At 40.9% G+C, this 26,771-nt stretch overlaps 1 protein-coding gene across 1 annotated transcript in view; it reads left to right on the top strand.

The window, feature by feature from the left end:
- Window positions 1-26,771, top strand: part of ZFPM2 (zinc finger protein, FOG family member 2) — a 411,811-nt gene that overhangs the window by 235,771 nt on the left and 149,269 nt on the right. Inside the window, exon 3 of the mRNA XM_045283838.1 lies at window positions 731-842. Within this exon, the coding sequence (XP_045139773.1) occupies window positions 731-842 (112 nt within the window). The remainder of the gene's footprint in view (window positions 1-730; window positions 843-26,771) is intronic.

The raw sequence follows: 26,771 nt of genomic DNA, 5'->3' as shown, positions 1-26,771 counted from the left end.
GAACCTTTGAGGCTTGAATTTAAAATGCACATTGGTAATACTTCCTCGGAATTATCTCCACTTGTCTCCCTGCTTCTCTGCTTCTCAGAGCAAGGAATGTCACCCTTTAGTTGGTCTGCATTTGAATTTATTCACGATTCCTCTTTCATAGTCTTTCTGGAGACAATGTCTGGTGAATCATTAGCATTATTTTTATTTCAGTTACTGTCAAACTGCATATCTATACTAAGCAAAGGGGGCTGGGGTGGCTTTAATTATAAATTTCTTCTCTAATATAAATGTTGCTCAGGATAAAGCTTTGAAATGGATCCTGATTCTTTAAATTCTTTCCTGTCTGTTTCAGGAAGTAGTGAGATCCTGTTGATAGTAAAGTACAATGTGTCTAAAGTTCACTTCTAAACACCCTGCTCTTTGCCATGGAAGTCATCTGCATTCTCTTTATAATTCAGAGCCACAAGAGATCAGTCTAATCTTGGAGATCTGATCCAGTATCATTTAGGGAAGAAAGAAAAATCCTTGATAATAATTCTACCATTCCGATTAGTGAGAGCGGCAAAGCTTTACAGCTTCTGTCGTCTTAAAAAGATATCATGAGACAGGGGAATAAGGACTTGGATTATGGTTTGGAAGATTTAGTTGTTTGTAAAACTAAAATGACTAGTGCAGTTATTATTCAAGTTTTTAATCAACGCAAGCAAATGGCCTCTGTTTGTTATCATTCTTTCTACAGAAGACAAAGGCTCAGGTCCCAATGGTGCTGACTGCTGGTCCCAAGTGGCTGCTGGATGTGACTTGGCAAGGAGTTGAAGACAACAAAAACAACTGCATTGTGTACAGCAAAGGTAAACACAAAAACAGTTCCCTGTCTCTTCCGAAGTGGGGAAACCTGAGCATTGCCGAACCTCGCCAAACGAGCTGCAATGTAAAATGGGGTCCTCTCTTTTCCTTTCTCTGATGAACCTCTCTAACCTGTCTTTTCAATGTGGCTTACTGTTTTGTTCAACCCAGAATTTGAGGGGCCTGATTTATACCTTTCCCTTGCTGTTTGTTTGTTTGTTTTGATAGGCCTGATAAAATTTCGGATTCCTTGCTTGGGCAGTCTCTATCAAAAAGTAAATTTCCTTTGAAAATGTAGCAGTTTATGTCAAGGAGGCACGGAATTCTTCCATCCATTTCCTTTGAATGCAGCCTAGTGAGAGGCTAGCTGAAAACAAGGCCATTGCCAAACCTGAAGGCTCTTCCCCATGGTGATTTCCGAAGGGCTGGAGGCAAAGGGGGTGGAGGGGACTGAGGGGGAGTCTGGCTTACAGAACATTGCCTTTGATTTGCTCAGTGTGACACCAAACTAGACAGGGTCATGTAGCCTCTGCCCTGGTTACAAAGCAACCTTAGCTCCTTGATGGTGGATCCCTGGGACTGGCTTTCCAGGAATACAGGACCCACCATGTCTGTAGTGTGGTTTGGGGCAGCTGTTCTCTACCTCAAATTTATGGACCCCCTAGCTCTTTGCACTGAGCGAAATCCCTAATCCCACTTCTTCGTAAATATTGCAAAAACCTTGTGCTTCTCATGTTTAATTTCTTTACGTTTTCTTTTTTAACCAAATAGACCTACTGAGATCAAAGATGTATTTGCACATTGAACCTTGAAACCATAAAAGCATACAAGGGAACAAGCAAATAAGCACCCCTATCACTATATTAACATATAAAACACTAATCATAACATCAGAGACTCTGAAAAACTTGCTAGAAACAATTACAACTTGTTCTTATAATCACTGCAATTTGTACACTTATAAGAGGATTGCCTTTAAACTGCCAAAAGCCTTTGAAAGTTGAAACAGCAGAAAGAGGGAATTTGGGGAAGCGGGGGTGGGGATGCGGGGAGTGTTGGGGCGGGGGAGAGGGGAGAACAAATCTGCACACCAGGATCTGATTATATTCCTTTACCTTCTATAATTGCTGGGCCCGGACTCACTAATTTTCTGACCTGAAATACCTGTGGTATGCTGGTGGGAATTGCTCACTGGAAGTGAGATTTGCCCAGGATTCATCAGTATCGTCTCACAATGTAAAGGCATAGAATACAGAATCAGCTTGCCAGGGACCACAGTCACAATGGAAAATCATGCCAAAAACGTGTCCTGACATGGAAAACCAATGATTGGGGCAATTTTTGTCAAATTTCTTATCTCTATTATGACAGTATAAGATACCAATGGAATAGGTATTTCCTGTTCATCATCCGGATTCATTGATATTTTACATCAGACCTTCTTTTAGTGGAGAGAATTGTTATCATAAGAGGGGGAAAATTTTAATTCTATGATGAGTTGAGTATTTGAACTTGAGCGTGTTTTCTTGTTTATGATTAGTTACTGTTAACTCTCTTGGGGGGAAAACATTTGTGATAGCTTATAAAAGCTAAATAATTTATAAAATACCGTATATACTCGAGTGTAACCTGACCCGAATATCAGCCGAGGCACTTAATTTTACCACAAAAACTGCATTTAAAATGTACTGAAAGACTCGGCTTATACATGAGTGTATACAGTATGCATAGAACCCAACTGTAAGCTATAGTCTGCGCATGCTGATAATGATGTCACCTTCGTCAGAACAATCAGGTGTGACACAGTAGAACTGCCGGGTAGAGTTTCCCGAGATGTAATCTTTATGGGAGCATATCTCCAGCAACTTCTCCCTTGAGGTCACTGGATGGGCTCAAACCACCAACTTTTTGGTAGCAGCTGAGTAATTACCTGGATTGACACCAGGGCTCTTATACTTAAGACTAAAAAAAAAAAAAAGTCAATTACAGCTCTTTAGTTGTCCCAGCAGGACCTCGATTCCAGGGCACTGGGTTCCCAAGACTAATCTGCATGGAAGCAGAATGTTGTATCTCTCTCCTGTGAAGCAACAGTTTAAACTGTGGGCCTATCAGTTAGCAATGAATGTGGACCCTTTGCACCACCAGGACGCCTACGCTGATTATTGGGCCACATTTTTTTTCATCACCCTTTGCATCTTCTCTTTGGGGCTCCCATACTAAATTGCATTAATCTTCTAGTATGATCACCAGTTTAGTGCCCCCCCCCCTAAAAGAATAGTTAAAAATGTTAGTTATTATTTCCAATCAAACTATTTTTTTTTTTTTTTAGATTAAGGAAGGTCTCTTTGCAGTCCTGGTCTGGAACATGGCTTAGACAAAGAAAGCACTATATAAATACCAAGTGTATCATCAGATAACAAATGGTCATTAGTTTCCAGGCACCGGACGAGGCACTTTATATTACACGATGGAAAAGCATCTGAAACTGCTGTTATTTAACACGGTATTTTTTTTCACTGCTTAGTGTTAGTTTTATTTTTATTTTTCAATCATTTTATTAGGGCTCATACAACTCTTATCACAATCCATACATACATCAATTGTGTAAAGCACATTTGTACATTCATTGCCCTCATCATTCTCAAAACATTTGCTCTCCACTTAAGCCCCTGGCATCAGCTCTTCATTTTTCCTCTCCCTCCCCGCTCCCCCTTCCCTCATGAACCCTTGATAATTTATAAATTATTATTTTGTCATATCTTGCACTGTCAGACGTCTCCCTTCACCCACTTTTCTGTTGTTTGTCCCCCAGGTAGGAGGTTATATGTAGACCTTGTCATCTGTTCCCCCTTTCTCCCTCACCTTCCCTCCAGCATCCCGCTATCACCACTCTCTCCACTGGGTCCTGAGGGGTTCATCTGTCCTGGGTTCACTGTATTTCCAGTTCCTATCTGTGCCAGTGTACATCCTCCGGTCCAGCCGGATATGTACAAGTATAATTGGGATCATGGTAGTATGGGGGAGGAAGCATTTAAGAACTAGAGGAAAATTGTATATTTCATCCTTGCTACACTGCACTCTGATTGGCTCATCTCCTCCCTGCAGCCCTTCTGCAAAGGGATGTCCAATTTCCCCCGATTGGCCCTGGGTCCCCACTGTGCACTCCCCCTCTTTCACAATGCTATGACTTTTTTTTTTTTATTGGTCTTTGATGCCTGATATCTGATCCCTTCGACGCCTTGTTGTCTTAAAGGCTGGTGTGCTTCTTCCATGTGGGCTTTGTTGTTTCTCAGTTAGATGGCCCCTTGCTTATCTTCCAGCCTGTGGGTCCCCATATTCTATATATTTTGACAGCTGGGCACCATCAGCTTTCTTCACTGCATTTGTTTATGTACTCGCTTTGTCTTCAGCATTCGTCACACGGTATTTTTGTTGTTATTGTTGTTGCTGTTTGTTTAATTATCAAGTGAGTAGTTGATATCACTGAACTTAAAATAGCAGTTGCTCTTGCAATTTGAAAGTCACTGGGTGGCACAAACGGTTGACCCTTGGACAACTGACCAAAAGGCTAACAGGTAAAAGCCCGTCAGAGCCCACCGGACCATCTGTGGAAGGCAAGGCCTGACCATCTGCAGTCACGCTGTGGGGCCCGGTTCCACAAGAGCAATGTCGCTTGTCATGAGTCGCTCAACACATGAAGGCAACTGACAACAACTGCAGGTAGAATACCAGAGCCAGCTATACTTAATGTGTGTACATTCTTAAAGCGAATCCTCTTTTGATACAGCAACTTGTTCTAATGATGGAATTATTAAGCTATCCCATTTAATAAAAGGTGAATTTAAGATAGAGGTAAGAAGATTAAGTATTTTTGCCAGGGTTTCAAACTAATAACTATTGAGGTGGGTTTTAGACACACATCCATCGAATGTAGTATCCGATGTATGTTGCTAGAATATATTGTCCCTGTAATAAGCTTTAGAAGAGCTCAGGAAAATAGGTATCGGTTTTCCCACTTAACAGAGGCAACTTAGAGAACTAATTATTCATCATCATGAAGCATAAGGATAGAGTAAAATGCAAATTTAGCCTTTGATGACTCCCACACGGGAACTCTTTGTTCTTGGTGACAACCGGCCGTGAGTGAATCCGCCAACAGTAATTTGGGCTTCATGCTTGTGAGAAATTAGAGTCTGCTTTACGGTGGGCATTTCCAAATTGTATTCCACATAATGAACCCTGAGATTAAAGAGCAAGCTCAAAGACCCAACTATTGCCAGATGTGGGCCCTTTTGAAAGCTCCTAAACGGACTAGTAGCAATGTGTCCTGCAGTACAGCAGTCTAGGTAGGTCGTTGACCATTGGAAGCACATGTTTTTTCTCTTTCTGGACCCCTCGTGGAACGAGTGTGCCATACTGTGGGACACTCTGCTGCCCAGATCACTTTGCTCGCCCACAGGTGTTCGCTATCAGTATTCAGGTGGCCATTGGCGAGAGGGGACTGCTCAACCCAAGCATATCCAGAGTTTTGTGAAGACCGAAACATTCTGGGATTCCACCAAGGTCAACCAGGTCATAGAAAAGAGGACCATGGGAAGAATTCTAACCAAGACTGCATGGGCTCCTTAATCTTCTCCCACCACAGGTTGCTGGTAGGGGTAGCCTCCCCGTAGCAAGATGATTTCTTAGATAAAAGGTTTAACACTTTGAATTGAACAAATACTGGCTGGATAGCTATGATGCATAAAACACTTTCATAACATGTGTTTTTTTTTACTGAGTAGTTTGTGTTCTGTCGTTTGCGTAGGATAGACTGCAACTGATCTTAGGTTGTATAAAAAACAAACATGTCGAGTGTGTGTATATATGTGTTGGGGTGGAAGGAATCATTAACTCACATAACCGAGTCTGGGGATATTCTGGACATCAGCAACAACTCAACCCCAATGCTCGGACTTTTCCCTAGACTTTGCTGATCTTTTGGCTCATTATTTCTTGTGTGAACGTTAGTCTCAGAAAGGATCATCTCACCTGGTAGTGGGTACCAGACTTTTTCTACCTGCACAGTGATACCATTGGAGAAGGTATCAATCCCTAAACCAATGGATCATTATGACTCAGTGGGCCTGGTCTTCAGGCATCCTCGGGGCCCTGGAGTGGATTTGACCCACCTACCTGAGCCTTCCGATAGAGTAGAAATTGTCCCTCAAGTGCCAGAACAGAGAAGACCCTTTGTTTGTTCAGTTAACATTTGTGTCCCAGATATTGCACGTTATTCTGAATATCAGAGAGGCTCTCGCTCAGGATGAAAAATTAAAATCCAGATGCTGCAACAATATTTCCTTTTTGTTTTCCATTAGGAACGTACCTACTTTTGAATCATATGTCCAAATCATTGTTAGAGGACCTTGCTGTCTGAGACCTTATCTGTACCAATTTCCAAGTAGAATCTAAAATGAATACATGTAACAATACTTTATAAAAAATTACATTGCCTGTGAGATTTTGTTATATTTTTTGATAGGCTCCTTCATTTTTTTAACTGTTACCAATTAAGAGAAAGAAACCCATGGTCATCGAGCCAATTCCAGGTGAGAGCAGCCCTACGGAACAGGGTAGAACAGAGCAGTAGAAGCCCCAAGGCTGCGATATTGTTCATGGAAGCAGACTGACTTGTCTCACTGCCTCTCATGGAGCAGTGGGTGGTCTTCACCTCTGACCTGACCCTTAGCCACGTATACTTACCCACAGTCCACCAGAGTTCATTATTTGCTTCTTAAAGTTATCATTAAAATAGGTTGGTAGCAGAATTAAATACGACGATAACATTTCCATGTCCAGGTGTCCATCAAATGATTTTTGTAAAATTATGTTTTATCACTTAGTGCTATTTGACTGGGTTCAATAATCTTGTGTTCTCACAGTAACAAAACCATAGTATTGGATATTAAATCAATCTGATATCCTTTTTCCCTGCCTCAACTACCCCCGTGTCATTCCAGAAAGTAATTAGGTCATCCAGACACTGATGGGCCAGACTTGTTGGGTCATCTGGTTTTTGCCATTATCATTCTCAACAGACTCCAGATACTGTTAATTTAATGATCTTTGATGGAAAAATATGGAAAAGCACCCTGCTGAAGTTAAAGGATCTCTGCTTCTGAGGGTGGGTTGGGCAAATGATGGAACACCTACTTCTAAAATCCATGAATGCTTGTTGAATGCTATAAATCCACTTCTTCACATACCCTTGTTTTCTTTACAGCATTTGCAAAGTGTGGTGACTCTTTTAGATTAAGAAAAAACTAATAGGTAGCTGTGAATTTCATGTCTTTGAATATTCAAAATTAAACTTTCAGCACCTTACAAGCAGTCTGGTTCCCATAGATCACGATGAATTGGGGAAAAATGAAATGGTTTAATTTTTCCTTAAATTCTTATTTCAGATTAGCCATATTCTCTAGTTCACCAGATGAAAAAAAATGAACACTGTCAGTCAGAAGAGGGAGCAAAGTAGTAGGTAACCCATGCTCCCACCTTATATAGGATTTCTCTCAATGTAAAGTGTAATATCATTGTAGCAAACTATATATTTACTTTGTGACCTTGGGAAAATCACTCGCCCTCTTGGAATCTTAGTTTCCCAGCTCTGAAAATAGAATAACAACATCTGCATTGCAAAATATTTATGAGGAGGCACCGTTCATAGAACTGCACATGTTGTAATAAATGCATTGTTGGTTATTTGCTCTCATGTATCCGTATGGTCCAAACTTGTCACAGATTGAGAAAGGATGATCCAGGCTTCCATATTGGTATTATATAAGTATGGTGGGAAAATGTCACCATTTGATATTTGATCTGTCATTCAAACTTCTCAGGATGCAATTAAGCCATTATGAAGCATAACATGTGTACAGGGGGTACAGTCATAAGGCTATACCTGAGGACATCGTAGGATATATTTTTCAATCTGCTACATACAATATTTTTATTTTTAGTGAAAGTAATATACAATGCTAGAGTAGAAACAGTCCTTATCATTCATTAAACATTTATTCTATGCAAGACATTCCTAAACATTTCATATAAATTTTCTCCTTACAAAAAACTCATGATGTAAGCATCACAATTCCCATTTTACAGATGAGCAAAGTGAGGTTTCAGAGACACTGTAAATCGGTCCAGGATATGCAGTGAACAGGCAACAAAGTTGGGATTCAATTCAAAGTGTGTTGACTTCAAATTCCAATTCAACAGTCAGCAGGGTTTTGAGGTTCTTAGGCGGAGGGTGCAGGTTATCCTTGTTCTTGGTAAATTTGCATACATGTTTATCAGGTTTTTGTATTCTCTGGGTTGGCTTTAAAGATAAGATAGTCAAGAATTAAAACAGCAGTAGCAGCAATATTTTATGCTAATTTCCCTATTGCTTCTAAGACCACAGTGATTTAAAATCAGATAGAAGACCACACGCTAATCTCAAAATCATGTTATAAGCATCTTCAAAATCCGGATTTTGTGTGCTATGCATCTGCAACCATGCAAATAATTCATTTAACCCTTGATTGATTGGCAACTGTCCGTAAGGCCCTCCGTTGGGTGCTGTTGCAATAAAGACACATTCTAAAATGACAATGTGCACGGTTACTTCCAGTACTTACACTGTATTGATCGCTTTTCAAAATGCAAATCTTTATTATGAGAGCTCGTCAAAACATCTGGGCAGTGTTCTACCTTAAAATAGAGGATTTATTGTACGAAACTAGTATTATTAAAGTCATGCTGTCTAATCCAGGAGCAAAATGTCAGACTGGCCAATAAATTAATGCTTAAGTTTACCTAAGGATCTGATCTTCTATAAACAAATTTAAAAAGAAAAAAGAATGTGCTCTCGCGTTAAGCATTTGTTTAACCATTCTGTAATTTCTAGAAAATATATAATTGTTGCCTCAGTTTTATGGTATTGTTAAAACAGGGCTGGTGTCTGAACCAAATATTTAGCAGCAGGAATTATAAAATCATAAGTCGATTAAGTTAGCTAGTCATGGAATTCCAATATTGCTTTTTAAATGACTTCAGGATATAGGAGGTACTAAGGTTATTATCTGTTATCAGGAATACAGTGGAATTGTACAACTGGATAATAACCAAACAAACTGACACAATGTAAAATTACATTATCAGTGTGTTAAAACAAAATTGCGCCCTAAAGGAGTCCACATGCCAGCTCAGAGCTGCAGTGTAATTATGCTTAACTCTGATAATTAAAATACAACGGAGATCAACAGAATCATTTTCATTAAGAAAATTATTAATGATGATGGTATAACAGTAATTGATTGCAGAGCACCACAGGATAACGCGATGCTGAAACCCAATGTGTTTCGTGAACATCTGAGGCCTTGTCTGTGGGGCTCAGCAAGAGTGAGACGGTGGTTTGAAGAGTGAGCCTTGATGCCGGGATCAGGGTGACAAATACTGCTGCTTTAGGAAACCACTATTTTGATTCAAATCGCCATTTCTTAGGGGCCCTGAAGGACATGACAAGTCACCCCAACAGGGACTCCCGTATTTACTGGAGAGATGTCAGCTGCCAATCGTGGAGTGACAAAAATTCTAAAACATACTGAGTCCTCTGCCATTTCTATTTCTTACTAAGTATTTACCCATTTTACAATTAGACTGTATGTTGTTAGTTCAGTCTGCATCAGGTGTACTGATTCTTTTATGTCCGTAGTGCCCATTAATATATGCACTAAGGTGTGAAAAAAAAAGTGCATTTGTGTTCCTATCAGTAACTCTGTGGCTTTCCTTAGTGAAATGTTAGTAAATACCCCTGTGTGATAATGCTGTCATTACTTTGAGCTATCGTGTGTGTGTGTGTGTGTGTGTGTGTGTGTGTGTGTGTGTGTGTGTGTGTTGGGGGGGTGATATCCTAAATCACCTGACACCCATGCATAAATGAAGTTTCTGCCGTGAAGTGATAAACATCCTTTTAGCATTCGATAAGAACTGGGAATAGATCGTTGCATAGGTATAGACATGGCACCTAAGCAGTACGGTCTTCTGCGAGGTGCCTCGCTGCCATCCAGAGTGGCGAGCTTGTCATTCAGAAGATCTTCATCTTGAAGGTTGCCCCCAAGTATGTTTTCAACCAAAAGGAGAGGCGCCTCGTTAGGGTCATTTTGTTTTGTTCTTTCAGAGTTGGATATTGTGAATATTTTTGCTTTGCTTTTATAAAACCCTGTATTACATAGAAGAAATGTCATTACAATTCTAGATGGAAATAGGTACCTCATAGAATTATAATTAAATCTAAAAGTGTTTGCCAGAAAAATACTGGATAGAAATACCTTCGGAAAAAAATGTTTTTAAAAAAAGTGTTTTTCTAAAGGTGGTAATATCTCAGGAGTTTAAAAAAAATAACTTTACAATTTTCTTCATTTTGGTCTTATTCCTTAATTTAAGAGAAAATATTTGAAAATGAAAATCAGCCTTTGTCTACACTCTCTTCTTGCTGTACTTTTTACACAGGCCAAACTAAAAGAACAGAGAAATGTTTACTCACTCCTCCAAGAAATTCTCATCCACAGAATTCAGATTATTTCCTATTGAAAAATAAATAAATATATATACATTTACTGTCTCAATGCCCTGATTCATTGTTTGTCATAAGATAATTTCCTACATAATATAAATGCCATCGAAGACGTGTTCTGCCCATGATGTGACCCAGGTGGCATGAGGGATATGAAAACGTACACAGCCTTCTTCTTTCCTAGGAGCAGTTGGTGGTTTCTAACTTCTGGCTCCCGGGCTCAGAGGGTTTGGAAGGCGTTTAATTGGTGGATGTAGGATGACGCTGACTTTGTTCTTGCATTGGTCAAGGAAATTTCCAAAGAAGAGATGGAATTTTCGTTGGCGGCTGAGAGTTGAGCTTAAGTATGAGGTGGCAAGGCTACGGGAGGGCATTTGCGGCAGTTGAAATTGTCTGTCTAAACCCCGTGGTGCATCACTCACTCACTTGCACATATTGCTGTTGAGTAGCTTCCACTTGGAGACCCTTGGGGACATAGTAGCACTGCCCTATGGGTTACAAAACTGTCAATCTTTCTGGAAGTAGAAAACTTCATCTCTTTCCTAGGAGCAGTTGGTGGTTTCTAACTGCTGACCTGCTGGTGGACAGCTCAAGGCTTAACCCGCACACTGCATGCTGGCGATCTCAGTTTGGTTAGCGCAGAGAATCCCAAAAGAGATCAGTGAAGAGCAAGTCTTCCTTGGTCAGGCCATGCTGTGGAGTCCCTTGACTCCGCTTTGGGGATCGCGTCACAGGGATCTTTTGACATAGAAAGCAATGTGAAACAAGCGTAGTGTATGAGTGGACTATTGAGTGGGGTGATGTCTGAATTATGTCCTAATAAAATGACTGGGGGAAAAATACAGGGATCGAGTAACATTCTCACAAATGTCTCCTTATCTGACTTTCTGGGATGTCTTCACACTTCTTCATTGAACGCCGCCTTTTAATGTAGCACGCGTGGATAATTCCACAAGGTCGGTGTTGTCCTCTGACCATTCCTTTTCTCTTTATGGTTACGTCCATAACCAGTGGACGATCCTTAGGAAAACCGCACTGTGCATTGTTTCCTTATATTTTGACCCCTGTCTCATAGGCTGGGGCTTTCCTCCAATGAATTGAGTTCCATGGATATTTTCTCTCTTTTATTTCTTTTTTTTTTTTTTTCCAAAGGGACACAAAAGACTGAGTTTGGAGAACAAGAGGTGCGTGCGTGGGCTGAGTTTTGCATTTAGTGTTTTAAACTGGTTGCTTTGGAGCAGGGTCGTTAGACACCCAGGCATGGTGGTGATGGCAAAGTCCCTCAATTGAAGTATATATATTTTTCCTTTTTAAAAAAAGTATAGCTTTCTGCTGCAAAGAACTTCAGTCTCTTCTCTGAGATATGGGAAACTTGTTGCTCATATTTCGGTGACTCATCCGGAGAGTAGGACTGGTTAGTGTCATGGTCAAGTTGTATGCCGCCAGTCTTGAAAATGGTGATGCTCCCTCGGTCCTCTGGTTTTAGATTACTGTAGCCGAACCTGAGATACGAACAGCAGCTTGAGCCCCCAGCTGCTTCCCAGGAGAAAAGCGAGGCAGGCTGCTTCTGCAGAGATGGACAGGTTCTACTCTGTCTTGTAGAGTCACTATGATTCAGCAGTGACTTGGTTTGGTTGGGGTGGGTTTGATCTGTTTGCTAGACTAACATGCTGCTCAGCTTTCATTCTTGGATCGACAGTGTTTCCATTGTAGCTCTCCAGAAATGGACAGTTTATGTCCTAGAGGGGTGAAGAGAAGTCTTCACTTAGACCTAGAGCAGCAGTTCTCAACCTGTGGGTCGTGACCCCGTTGGGGTTTGAGCAATCTTGTCACCGGGGTCGCCCGATTCATAACAGTAGCAAAATGACAGTGATGTTATGGTTGGGGGGTCACCAGAACATGAGGCACTGTACTACAGGGCCGCTGCATTAGGAAGGTTGAGAACCACTGATCTAGAGGGAAAGGGGGCAGGGGGGTGGGCATTTAAGACTCATTACTTATTCTTTCTTAATAAATATGGGACCTCCCAATTTTGTCTCCAAACTCCCTCTTCGTTTAAAAATACCTGGTATCTTTATCCCTGGTCTTTTCTGTAATTCTGCCAAATAAAATTGCTTGGTTTTATTTGGCCTGTTCCTCTTCAAGTGCTTGACCTCAGTGTTTTCTACTCTGCCGTACGAATTGATCACTCGGGGGACTTTCTCGTTTCCAGCATTTGTTGAAGGCAATTGCTCACTCTGCCCCACCTCTTTGCCTTTGTCCGTTTCCGTCACCGTCATTTCAGTGAAAAGGAGTAGATAGAAATGCTTGTATTCTATTCACCATCCTTTTTTGTTTGTTCTTTTGTTTTGTTTTTTGCTTTATTGAATTTTTATTTATTTATTTTAATCATTTTATTAGGGGCTCATACCACTCTTATCACAATCCATACACACATCAATTGTGTAAAGCACATTTGTACATTCATTGCCCTCATCATTCTCAAAACATTTGCTCTCCACTTAAGCCCCTGGCATCAACTCCTTATTTTTACCCTCCCTCCCCGCTCCCCCCTCCCTCATGAATCCTTGATAATTTATAAATTATTATTTTGTCATATCTTGCACTCTCTGACATCTCCCTTCACCCACTTTTCTGTTGTCAGTCCCCAGGGAGGAGGTCACATGTAGATTCTTGTAATTGGTTCCCTCTTTCCAACCCACCCTCCTTCCATCTTCCCAGTATCGTCACTCATACCACTAGTCCTGAAGGGATCATCCGCCCTGGATTCCCTGTGTTTTCAGTTCCTATCTGTACCAGTGTACATGCTCTGGTCTAGCCAGATTTGCAAGGTAGAATTTGGATCATGATAGGGTGGCGGCAGGGGGAGGAAGAATTTAGGAACTAGAGGAAAGATGTATTTTTCATCATTGCTACATCGCAGCCTGACTGGCTCGTCTCCTCCCCGAGACCCTTCTGTAAGGGGATGTCCAGTGGCCTACAGATGGGCTTTGGGTCTCCACTCCGCACTCCCCCGCCTCACCATTCTTAACAGGAAGTATGCTTCCTTGCCTAGGCCAGCTTCTACAGCTATGTCTGTACTCATTCCTTTGACATCCAAAATCGCAGGGTCTCCTCTCCAGATTAGCTTGCTCCTTCACAGCTGCACTAAAGGGATCCTCCGCAGGTGTTCTAGGGTTCTCCTTTCAGCCTTCTATTCCCTTTGACCTGACCACACCATTTCCCTAGGCTAGCACCCCTCTGTGTTTTAACTACCTATAGTCCTATTTCTCGTTCTGCTCCAGCAAGACTCAATTAAATGCCCAGTGCTTGCTCCTTTCTGTTTTCATCGTGAGTCTCAGGTACTTCGCAAGACTTAGCTTGTATTAACACCTCGGAAGGCTTTTCTGACCGGCCACCAGAAGAGAGCTCCTTCCTAACCTCTTGCTTTCTCCCGCGCTGAATATCAGCTGCTTCAAAGAAATTGACTCCGTCCTGCTCCTCAGTAAGTTTATAGCTAGCACACAGCATAGATTCATTGAACTTTGAATTGTTACTTAATGGGTTTTATAGAGCAGTATACAGCAGAGTAAATTCTAGCATGACTTGATTTTGTTTCAGAAATTGCTGACGTGGAAAGCATTTAGAAGTACAATATCCAGCAACCTCTTTTCTAAGATAGCTTTCCATCCCTTAGCTAGATTAAAAAATAAATACTAATAAATCTGGAACAAAAAGATGTCTTTGTAATGTCTTACATGTGTGTGACGTACATCATGCAACCTGCATCAACATATGTGTGAACGAGCTATTTAAAATAGTAAAATCTGCACACATGCAAAAGAGGGTTCAAGTTGGAGCTTCACAAACGGACGACATTACCGATTGGATGACTGTTATTGGCCCTTCGTCTGGGATCTGCTTTACGATCTGCTTTACGTTCTTCCGTCCGGTGGTGACTGTGCCACCTGTTCTCAGCTCTTCCCTGGGGCAACGGGACAGCTCTCCGTCTTTGCTTGGAGACTTGAAATTGGAAGCGTTTCATTTTACCTTTGCTGTTTAAGTCAACCCCATTTTTGAAGGCTATTTTTAAACTCGAAAGGTCACCTTATATGCCATGACCTGCAGTCGCACTGTGGAGAAGATACATTCTCATTAGCCTGTCTGAGGTCTGTGAAGACGGCCAGACAACAGCGGGGTCAACCAAGATAGTATATCGGGGTGTTGCAAGCAAGACTCCCAACCTAGGGAATGACTCAGAAATACATACATTCAAGTATGAAGAGATAAGATCTTTCTATCTATCTATTTATGTCGTTCTATCTGCCGCCCATTGAAATTCAATGAGAATAAATTACTTCAGCCAGGTCTCCCTTCAGAAATCTAGCATTTATCATCACTGTCGGGCTCTGTTGTCAGGAAAGATTTTCAAGAATGACTGCTCTCCGCTCTCGTCTCTTTGTGCGTCTTTCAAGAAATGTAAGTCTTAGTGCTTCACGGTGAAAACCTAGCTTTATGAGAGTACTCATCAAATATTCATAATAAGCAATTTAGGATCTCATAAATAAATTTAAGCCAAAGAACATTCTACTACCCACTGCCCTCAAGTTGATGCCAACACATAGTGACCTTATAGGAAACAGAAATAAACACATGGCAATTGTACTTAGAGAATAGTTTAATGTGACACATAAATTATATGCATGTAAATATATAAAATAGACACAAAGTTCAATTTGTTTTAAAGTAGTGAATAATAACTGCAAGTCTCTTAATATTGGGCCTAGTTGTGTTATATAAATGAAACCTTAAAGAATATTTCTGTAATTCTGCTACCTTTTTAGATTAGGTTTCCAGATTAAAGTGTGGGGTTTAAGAGGCCACCGATGCTGTAAAGAATTCAGGTGCTCAGCTGGTAACTGAAAGGTTGGAAGTTCAAGTCCACCCAGACGGACCTCTGAAAAATGTCTGGCTGAATTATTTTTTCTAAAGCTTGGCCATTACAACTCCTGTGAAGAACAGTTCGTTGCACTGTGAAACACAGAGGGTCATGATATCCTACTGACTTCAAGACAACTGGTTGGGTTGGCTTTTAGAGTCAAAGATTCTCATCAGTCAAATCCAAAATAGCTTCATCTTAATTCTCAGGGACCAAATAAAGTGGACTGTGAATGACATTTGGATCAAGTAGTAGTTTACTTTAGAAACTCTTGCCTCATAATTAGTTTTACATGTTAACTAGAGATAGGGATAAGAAACATTTATCACTGAGATGAGACAGTGTCGTATAAGAAAATGGTCGAGTTACTTTGTATCTTATCAATGGCTTTTAAGAAAGGTTTGCAGCTAACCAAGTGGATAAAAATGAAGAAAGTTTTTGTTTTTTTTAATCTGGACATTACGTGGAATTTGGGGGTTGTGTTTTCATATCCATTGGAGTTTTCACTGAGAGCCCATTATGTACAAGATGCGTACTCTGCTTATATTTTTGGTGATTTGCTTAGGTTGTGCTTAGTGTGGGGTGATCCAAGGGCGTCCTTTATCCATGTCTAAACTATGTTTTCCATTGTCAAAATCTGGATCGTGCCTCGTTCTTTAACATATGGTCTGCCAACCAGCAGTGTGACATCAGCTTGTTTTGAATACAAAAAGTCCCAAGCCCAGTTCGACCTACTGAAACTGAATCTGTTTCATAACACAATCCTCAGGTAATGTGTGGTCACACTTAAGTTTGAAAAGCCCTGGTCTACGGACTGCAACCAAAGAGTACACTCTGGGGTGGAATCAGTTCACCTTGCAATACACTAGTGTATCAATGCTCCTTGAGGCATGTGAATTTTATTTGCACTTTAGGGGCAAATAAAAATCACAATTGTAGAGCATGAGAATTTCATAAAGGGAAAATAAGAATACTGGAAAGTATTTTGTCTTTAAATATATTGCAGCTCGAGTGCTGTCTTTTTAGCACTCCACCTCACCCTTACAAATAAAAACATGGGGGAGGGGGGAGGGAAATCAACACAGCTCTGTGCTCTATTTAATGAGAGCCCTTATGGCCGTTTTTTCTTCTTCTTTCCAGCACCTCTTAATTTATATCAGGCATTAAATTGTAATGCTGTTTCTTTTCATGGTAAAAATGTCCCTGCGTGGACATCTTTAAATCAATTCATTGTTATTTTGTAAAACAAAATACTAAATAAGTACTTAGGGGAAACACAGTCAGCCCTGACCCCGTGATCTCTCAGGAGGATTGCCTCTGTAATCCTTCTTGCAAAGCGAAAGGGGTAAAAAGAGAAGGAGGGAGGGGGCGGAAAAAAACAAATTTGCTGAGCCACACATTTCAAGTTGTCGACAACCCCATCCAGGAGAAAACAGAAGAAAATATATATGCTCTCTGTCCTGTCAAAAGGCTTTCGCCTTATCTTGAGAGACTGTCAGGGCAGGAACATCAGGGAATGGACAGGAGTCTATTAAATTAATAAGCTGCTGGATGGTGTCTGGAGAGTTATGATGCTCCATAAATCCAGTTTGATCATGGTGGACAAGGTTTAAATCTGCAGACTTCTAATACACAGCCAGTTCTTGGATTGGATTTGAAGTTTTGTGCTGGAGACACGGAGATAGTCCAGCAGCATGTGAATTAAGATTTATCTTTTTTTTCTATACCTTCTTCTTTTTTTTTTTTCCTCTTCTTACACTACTTACAAAAATGAAAGCACCTTAGGGATCCTAGCAAATGTTACAGCAGGAAATGAAAGATGTGGTCAAGGTGAAACCGTGACCTAGAAGCCTGAAATCAGACCTTGGTCATTCTCTTCCAGCAGCCTATCAGCAATGAGTATAAAAGTTCTGTGTGGATGGAGAGAAGTCTGGACTTATCTGTAGCCTATTTTATAGTGATGCCTGTCAAATTCTACTCGTCTATATTTATGACAGAAAGGAAACTAATGGTGTCAGATCTGCCCTAGGGTAATAAAAAAAAACAGGAAATATTTCCTTCACCCCATTAAATAAAATCCCTTGATATACCCTTTCCTGTGATATAAGCTTCATTTGAATTTTCAGTTTCCTGCCCTGGTAAGCCCTAAATTATATTTTACTAGTCACACACATTTCACAAGAAACGGTTAATTTTCCCCTGAGAACCACTTATTTACCTGGCACTGGTAAATAAAACCCTTGGGTTGTATTCAAAATCCTGCCGTTCTTGCTGTTGAGCGGGTTTCCTCTAGTGGCCACAATCTAACAACCAGGAGGAAGGTAGTAATCACAGGTTGATTCCGTTAACTAACAAACAACCATTGTAGAGTTAGGGCTTCTTTGTTTTACTAGCATTTTGTTGTCTTTGAAGTGGAAAGTGGGAAAGTGGCACAGCAAATTCATTTCTCCTCTTAACAGTTCCCACACAACTTAATCAGTGATCTGGTTTGCTTTCCACAAGGTGTCTTCCTCTCATTTACTCCATTATTGCTGCACCATGTCTGCAAAGGGGGCAGTTTCCCTGCCCCCTTAGCTGCATTTATTTGCTCTAGAGGAATTTTTGACCACTTAGTGTCACAGAGATTAATTTTTTTTAAGGTATGCATTACCAATAGGTGATAGTATTTATTCCAGGGCCAATTTGTCATTTGGTTCATAGGTGACCCCCAAGGGCACTGTGTGTTGAAGGTTCAAAGAGTATCCCAGGGTGGTCACTTGGGAGAATCTTCTTCTCAACCTGTCTAGGAAGTTTGGACTTTTCAAGAATTTGACTCCTGTTCCACATTTTTCTCTCCTTCGTGAGGTTTTATTTTCTTATCTTCAATCCGACCGACTTCGAAAAAATCTAGATGGTAGACAGTGCTCTTTTTAACCAAGGCCCAATACTGATTTCAAGTTTCTTACTGAAAAGTTGCCGTGAGTAGGCTTTGTTCTAGAAACATTCCGTTAAAACAACTCTCTGCATTAACATGTTAAATCGTTACAGGGCCCGAGTGAAGAGAAGGGAGTTCTCATCTACTCAATCTCATGGTTTAAAGCCTTGTGCTGGATATAGAATAATTACATAGTCACAAATAGCCTATCGGAGCCATGAGATTGTCCACAATTTCATCAGGAACACATGGATGCACTCAGAGTTTCAATTATTTAGCCGATGCATAAAATACCCGGTGGCACAAGTCAACTTGAAGCACCCTTGTCATTCATTCATTCAACAGGCATTGATTGAGACTCTCTTTGTTCCAGGTACTTTGGGAGGGATGGAGCTGGGAGGAGGAATCAACTCCATGGGAGTGGGTTTTTATTAGTTTGTTTTGGGGAGGTGAACAAAACAATCTTTACATTCATGAGCTAACATCCCTGGGGGTGGAGGAGGGGGTTATCAAAAAATAAAGCTTATTTTAAGGTTCAAATGTCACACACACACACCCCAATACACATGGCAACAAATAAGGTTTCCTCTTTAATATTGAACCATTGAACCAGTTCAGAGGAGGAAACCCAGGGGGTATGGTTGACTTCCTCATTTGCTGAAAGTGTTTGATCTGGGTCTCCTTATAGATCTGTGAAAGTTAATGATTTTTTTTTTTTGCAATGAAAACAAACAAATCCACCCCAACTGGCCAGTAAGTTTCTGAACATAAAGCCTTGTCTTCTAAAACTAAAATGCTTCCCATTGGGGGTCAGAGAGTAAGTGGATTTTTTGGTAATTACCTCATCCAGCTCGTTATAAATTAATCTTTTCCCTATCGTTCTCTCTACCCATCCCAATGATAGTAGGCCTCTAGCCAGGAACTGTTTAAGAAAGCAGATGCATCCCACAGTGTGCACCACAGGTCATAACATTCTGCCTTTGTGAGACAGTAAGGCGTCTTCAAGGCCGGGACTCTGAATGGGAATTCTCTGTTGTCGATTTTTCAAGTTTAATCCTAGAGGCTGTGTCAATGGGGGAATTTCAGCTGTTCCCAAAAGCTAGAAGGAGGCCATCAATATATTTGCAATGTTTGCAATAATTGCAAACAGGATTCTCAACAAGAATATTGAAAACTTGTTGGACATTTTTATCTAGTGAACATTCCATAGATAGCATCTCCCTGAGAGCATTCACTGTATTCTTAATCAAACCCCAGGCGCAGGGGGAGTTTACAGCCCACCCTGGACTGCATAATAGGAAACATTGAAGAAATATTTGCTGAATGAATAAATGGTCTTCTCTTTTTATCCTTGTCCTTGCCCTCGCTGCCCTAGTTTCTTAGACCTAAAATGGGGCCAATAGATTGATTTGGGAAGCATGAAATACATAGCAATTTATATTTAAAGGATGATATAATCTGATAGCTTTCTTGACATCAATGCTATACTGTCCCCTTGAGATGTTGCATGATCAAGTTGCCTCTTTGCTTCATCTTCCACGGAGTTTTCAGTCAGGCCAAGCAAACCCAGCTACGCTGGATGTATACCTGGTCAAAATCTAACATTATAAACAGAGTTAAAACATTTGCTTTTTAAAAAAAATTTATTTTATATAAGTTTTTCAATGTTTCCTTTGTTTTTAATTTATTAAATTAAAATTTATTAAATTATATTATTTATTAACATATAAATATAAATTTATTGAAATATAAAGTTTATTAAATTTTAAAAAAGGAAACATCGGAAAATATATAAAATAAATTTTTTTTTAAATGAAACATCGAAAACATTTGCGAGTGTTAGACTGAAAGGAAACATATTTGTTGAGCCTCGATTGCCTAGTAAACCCTTTATGTATTACCTCCCTTGTACAAACTGGTATACGTTATGCAGGTAACAAAAACTGATGGTATAAACATGTCCAGTATCATATAGCTAATGAAGGGTTTTATCAGATTCTGGATTTAAGTTTGTCCACTATACATGTTGCGGGCTGATAAACGGGTGTTCATTCCTGGCCTTCCCTTTTCTCTCTCACCGTGTGAAAATGTAACATTTCTAAAGCAGAAGGTCTGTGAAAACGAGGAAGGCACTCACTGAGATGAGGTGGCTTAGTGACTGCAACCTTGGGCTCGCACAGAACAGTTGTGACAGGGACACACGGCAGGGCAGTGCTTCCTCCTGCCTCACAGAGGCTCTCTACGAGCCTGGAGCTGACCCGCGGGCACCGAGCAGCAACAAGTTAATGAACTGCCTTTAATCCACACACACAAGTACTTGTTTTGAGAAGCACTGAAAATACAGAACATAGAGTACATTATCAAACCTGAATAAAGGTATCGTTTCCCCCTCCACCAACCCAAGGGAAACATTACAATGAAATTAAGTTTAGTTTCCTTAATCTGAGACTCTTATTGTTTGGTTAGGGTTCATACACAATGAAATGGGGAAATCGTAAGTGTACACTTATGACGTGGAATATATCTCTTGCCCCTAAAGGATCTTCCATGTTCCCAAAGGCAACCGCTGTTCTTATCCTTATTGACATAAATTCGTTTTGTTCATTTTTGGATGTCATGTACATGGAAGCATATTCTTTATGAATTCTTTTGCTCAACATAGTGGTTGAGAGGCTCATCCATGTTATTGCATCCGTCGGTGGTTTTATTTGTTCTTCTGCCAGGCACTGTTTATTATATGTTTATGCCACCGTCGGTTTATCCATTCTGCTGACCATATTTCAGTTGTTCCTTTTACATCTGTAGCAATGGACTCATCTAAAGAAAGACTCGCCTAAAGCTTTTGTATTGAGGACGTTTTGAAACAACTGGTAAGCATCAAACTGGTGAACATTTTAATTGATGGATTTCTCTCCAGAAAGAAAAAAGGGTCAGGGTCATTTGCTTTTTTATGTCCATGGCCTTCACATCTTACTGACCCTGGTGAGGCTTTCAGAATAAAGTAATTTAGCTCGCTAGATTTTTCTGTACCTCCAGTTCTATCTGTTATGGCTTTGGACTGCGTCACCACAGGGATTCAATTTGAATGAATGTAAAGATTCTCCATGGTCTTGGTGTATGAATATACATGGACTTCTTCACTTTTCGGGTCCTTATTTCTCTTTGTCTTATTAATTGCCTTCCACAAAGCAACAGAGCTATCTTAAAAGCACTTTGAAATTCCTGGATGAAAACAGCCAAAGCCATGGGAAAATATCAGCATTATTATATCAGTTAATAGGCAATTGAAGCCATGAAAGGAATAACCAGAAAGACAAATGAACGGCCAAGAGGTAAAACAATTATTTAAAGGCGGAGTAATGGGTAATAGTACCAGGGTTCCGAGAAGGGAAAGAAAACGTCTATCAGAAGGATACAGATCTTAAAGGAACGTGGTACATTTCAAATTAATTATAGAACTGTGAAAATGGACACTACCACACCATATCAGAGAGCTTTGCTAACTCCTTATATGAATTCGTTAAAGAATTAAGAGCAACCGTTGAGTATGCCTTGATCTATCTGTGTTTTATAGAAGCATATGCCCTATTGTGGGAGAACTACATTTCTGAAGTAGCTTTTCAGAACCCAGCTTGCTCAAATGTTTGTCTTTTTTTGGTGGTGGTGTTGGGATTTGTTTTGTTTTAAAGAGCAAATAAGAAATAAGATCCTCAGAAACAAGAATCATAAGTTAACAGCAATTGGCCGCTGTGCCCTAACCTTCAACTCTGAAAATATGACGAACTGAAAGGGTTGATCTGTTAGCTGAAACAAATGTTCAGAAATGTTGGAACGGAAGCGTATGAGACATGAGGGAGTGACTTGGTTCTGAAGCCAGCCAAAAAAGTCCGCTGATATTATAGATGGCAATTCATTTAAAAATACGAGAGTAAGTAAATGGTTTTTACTATAAAACTTACAGGAGTAGCCTCAAACAAACATAATTATTGCTAATTATTTGTAACAAGGTCCCTGCTTTTCTAGGAAACAGCTCTATAAAATTTTGTACGTAGTTCGGCAAAATTACAAATAGCTTATTTAGCTCTAAATTAAACGACAAACTGGAATAACTCCAATGCAAGACAGGTTGGATACAAGTCTTTGTAAAAACACAGTTCTCTAGAACTTATGCTTATAATGTGAACAAACTGAGTCATCTGAGGATAAGGATAATAATTTCTTCAATGCTTTACATGAGATTCAAATTGAGGTACATTACAGGAATGGCTTACCAAACTCTCCTGCTCTGGAATATAAAAGGATTAAGGGTCAATGAAAGCTTTAGACTCATTAAGATTTCTTTCTCCAAGTTCCTCATGATTTAAGGGTCAAATAACTACCAATCATTGGGAAACATAACTGTCTTGGGCAGCAGTTCTCAACCTGTGGGTCGTGACCCCTTTAGGTATCAAATGACCCTTTCACAGGAGTCGCCCAATTCATAACAGTAGCAATTACAGTCATGAAGTAGCAACAAAAATAATTTTATGGTTGGGGGGGTCACCACAACATGAGGAACTGTATTAAAGGGTCGCAATATTAGGAAGGTTGAGAACCACTGGTCTTGGGGAGAAAAAAAAATTTTTTTTTGGTTTGATCCTGATACTTAAAAAAAAATAAAAGAGCCTGAGAAAGAAAGATAAACTTTCTAGACCTTTTTTCGATTGTTCTTCATGTTAACTTGTCTGATAATACTGAGCCAATATTTGAAAACATCCTTAAATAAAGGAGCTGGAGACTGCTCATCAACTACATTGTCATGTGTCTTGGAAGTCATGGGCTAGCAAATCATGGTCTGCTCTTCGAGGTGTGCTTTTCTTTGCTCCCATTGGTGCCTCACGGGTACCCTCCGGCCTGGGAAAGGAGAGGGGCAGCAACAGAGGAAGACCATCTGATGGATGGACATGGCGGGGGCAGTGATGAACTGAAGCAGAACAGTGGTGAGGTTGGCGCAGGACTGGGTGGTGTTTCCATCTGTGGTACGTAGGGCACACTGAGTCAGAGTCAACTCAGGGGCACCTACGGCAGCCCTGACAGCATCGTTTCCCAGGAGTGTCTGCAGCGGGAGCTCTTGAAGGGGAAACAGCCCTGGAGCCTTGCCACCTGCGTCTGTCTCAGCTGCGTTTCATTTTCAGCCGCGGAGCGTGCAAACTGGGTCATGAAAATCCAAAGTAGGGAGCCGGGGCACTTTCTCTTTCGGAGTTAGAATTTGCTGCAGAGCACAGTATGTAGTAGTAATGGGGAAGAATGAAAACCCTCCCCACCTAAGGGATCAGCAGCAGACTGGGGCACAGGGGATAAATATTGCACATGGGTATAAAAATAACTGGGACTCCTAGGGTAGTAGTTGTAAGCAGATATGCCTAGATGTGTAAATATGCCTTTATGGATATGCAAAATATGTGTGTGTTCAAACATGCCCTTTCTTCAGTAACCATCGCGAACTTTGTTAATTGCAGAAATGGAACTTGTAGTATCACCATGCCCCCTAGCTCCACATTAAAGTATTGTTTTAGCTTTGAATAATACTTAGATAATGGCGTTTCTCTTTAAAACATTTAGAATATCTTAATAGACTCTCACCCTTCTACAGAGCATTTCAGGTCAAATGTATTATATGACTCTTCATAGTGTAGAACTAGAATAAATGATGCTCAATCAGCGCACAAAGCTGTTCCTTAAATAGCACTGATGGTCTAAAGCCAGCCCTGCCTCCTCTTTTTCCTAATGCCCCACAAGTGGGCTGGGAGCTAAATTATCCAGTGAGGCTAGTTGGGAGAGGGACTAGTTATTATGATTTCAATTGCCAGACTTCAAAAACAAAAATAAAATGCCTTAACTACCAAAATCACTTGAGTCTCGTGATATAAGTTACTCTAATTCTGACGAAAAGGGTGGTGGTCGTATTGTGAACTGTTTGGGTGCTTAATGAACTCACTTTGAAAACCCTGTTGTGTGACTGGGGGGCAGATTGCCTGTTGACTCTGGTGATTGGTTATTCATCAAAATTGTGGAAGAGATTGAAGAACAAAAGTAGGAGGTTATGGCTAATAATCCATAACAGTTTTGAGCATTTGTATGCATGTGGAATCATTCTTCTGCTTTCTGGAAATATTCTAACTCTGATGGGGGCAAACAGCTCCAGGGAGCTGCTTACAATTCCTGTGACTAGATGTCACCATAAATCCTTGCCCTACGGACTCATAGGGGTTTCTCATATGAATTCTGGGAGAATACAAAGTTCTTGGCAGAAGAAGAAATCTGTAAAATGTACCAGCCCAACGTAAGGGAATTATGTATATTCAGTTGTTAGACTTCAGACCTCAGGAACGCTCAGCTTCACGAGGTCTGTTGGCCACAGAATTTCACGAGCGGCTCTGTGGAAGTGCCAGGACCGCCTTCCCCCCACTCACCCCCTTTCTCTGTTAATCCCTGTGGGGCTCTGAGATTTTTTTTTTTTCTTCCATGGTTTGGCTAATGTTGTGTCAATGGGAGATCCACACCATAAAGGCAGAGGTATTACAGAAAGCTACGAAGGAACAGCTTGGAGGCAAGGTTTCAAGCTTTGTCCTCACGCTTGAAGAATTTTCTGGTTAATGTGCTGTAATGCAGTATTCAATGGGGACACGTTTAATTGAGTTTTACACAACCCAGTTGGGAGTAGCGCTGCAAGGTAGGTGATGTCTAGGTTTTTAATCTTCCACTCCGGAGAGGCTTGTTGACGGAGAGGTTCTTTCTCTTTGTAAGGGGGGGGATAAAAAAGGAAGCAGGAGAAATGATACATCCGTGGATAAAACCAATTGGCAACCCCCAAAGGAATGAGGGCGATAAGGCAAATCCAGTGCTTGTAAGAAATAAAAGAATCCAACTGTTCATTTAAATAAGAACCCCGGTGGTGGAGGAGGCTGGGAGAGTGGGCTCAGGAATGGGGAGGAAGCTAGACTGACAGACAGACCCAAGGAGGCAAAGGAAGGAATGGCAGGAGACAATCAGGGGATGGTTAGGGGGGATTATCAAAGAGACAGCTAATGAGATATAGTTCTAAGGAAAATAAGAGGGAGAAGGGGCCTTTTTATATTCCGCATATTGAGTAACCTGTAGCAGGAATGGGTGGGGGAGGGAGACACTTTAACACAAACCACACTGAAAATAAATCACCATTTCTTCCTAAAGTCCCAGCCTAACCCTGGTATCACCCAGGGTAAAAATAGCACCGGACCCTGTCAAGAAGACAAAATAATACCTTCTCTATCAGCTCCAGTGTATTAAACTTTCTTAGCGCCAGCAGACACTTTCCCCTCTTCCTTAGGAGCCCAAGCAGACAACAGCAGGAAGCAGCTGCAGTTCACATACCTGCCCCTTCTCCCTCAAGCTCAGCCCAAGCTATAGCTCTATAGTTGTCCAAACAACAATTATATATATACATATACATACATACAACAATTATATATATACATATATACTGTATATATATTAATCTGCATTGAAAACTTTCTGTGCCCCAGCAGGAAGGAAGGGCAACTACGTAAAAGATTACTCGGTGTGTTAATATATTTAAAGCACCCACTTCAAGAAGCAGGGGGGTCCTCCAGATCCCTACCCTAGTCTCTCTCTCTTTTTAAAAAAACATAGCTCTATCTTTTGATGTTGCCCCCGATGCCCACTGCTGGCTTTCTGTGTGCCCCTGAGTCCCCTGGAGTAGAAGAGAGAGTATGTGCATCTGAGCACGGACAGCCTGAGTTCCTGCCCTCTGCCTGCAAGGAGAGTCACCCCTCTGAGGATGTTTGGCTATCTTTCATCAGTGTTTGTGGCATGCAGATAACAGATGCATTGTTGCCTGTCAGGATTGTTGCTAATTTAAGGCTGCTGACATGGTGCCTGGTAGCCTGCTAGGGAGTATAGTCATTCCCTGAGAACCAGGGCCTTTTCGTTATTGAAGGTGATTTGCTATACTCAACAAATACCTTGAATGTAGTAGAGTGCCATTGAGTCAAGTCGGACACCTAGCGAGCTCCAGTGATGGAGTTGAGTGAGGGTGTTTCTGGGCAAGCTCTATATGGAAAACGATCATCAGATTTTCTACCAGCAGAGCTTCTGGTTGTGTGGGCAGTTGGTTACCCACGTTTTGGTCAGCCGCAGAACATTTAATCTTTGCATTGCCAAGGCTCCTGTTTCCAGCCTCAGGCACTAGAACTGATAATGGAGAACTGGACAGCCACTGGGCGTATCCTCATGGAGTTTACAGTCTGGGGGAGGTCGCAAAGCAATCACACAGATACATTTGTAATTTAAAAATGAGACATAGGGTGCGATGTAACAATGATGAGAAATACAACCTTCCTCTAGTTCCTAAAGGTTTCCTCCCCACTCCCACTATCATGACTCGAATTCGACCTTGCAAGTCTGGCTAGACCAGAGGAGGTACACTGGTACAGATAGGAACTGAAAATACAGGGAATCCAGGA

Source organism: Echinops telfairi, unplaced genomic scaffold, assembly GCF_000313985.2.
Source record: "Echinops telfairi isolate 266 unplaced genomic scaffold, ASM31398v2 ScPeMD7_1;HRSCAF=3_0, whole genome shotgun sequence".
NCBI lineage: Eukaryota > Metazoa > Chordata > Mammalia > Afrosoricida > Tenrecidae > Echinops > Echinops telfairi.
The sequence above is the reverse complement of the archived record's forward strand: the minus strand, read 5'-3'. Positions and strand labels throughout refer to the sequence as shown.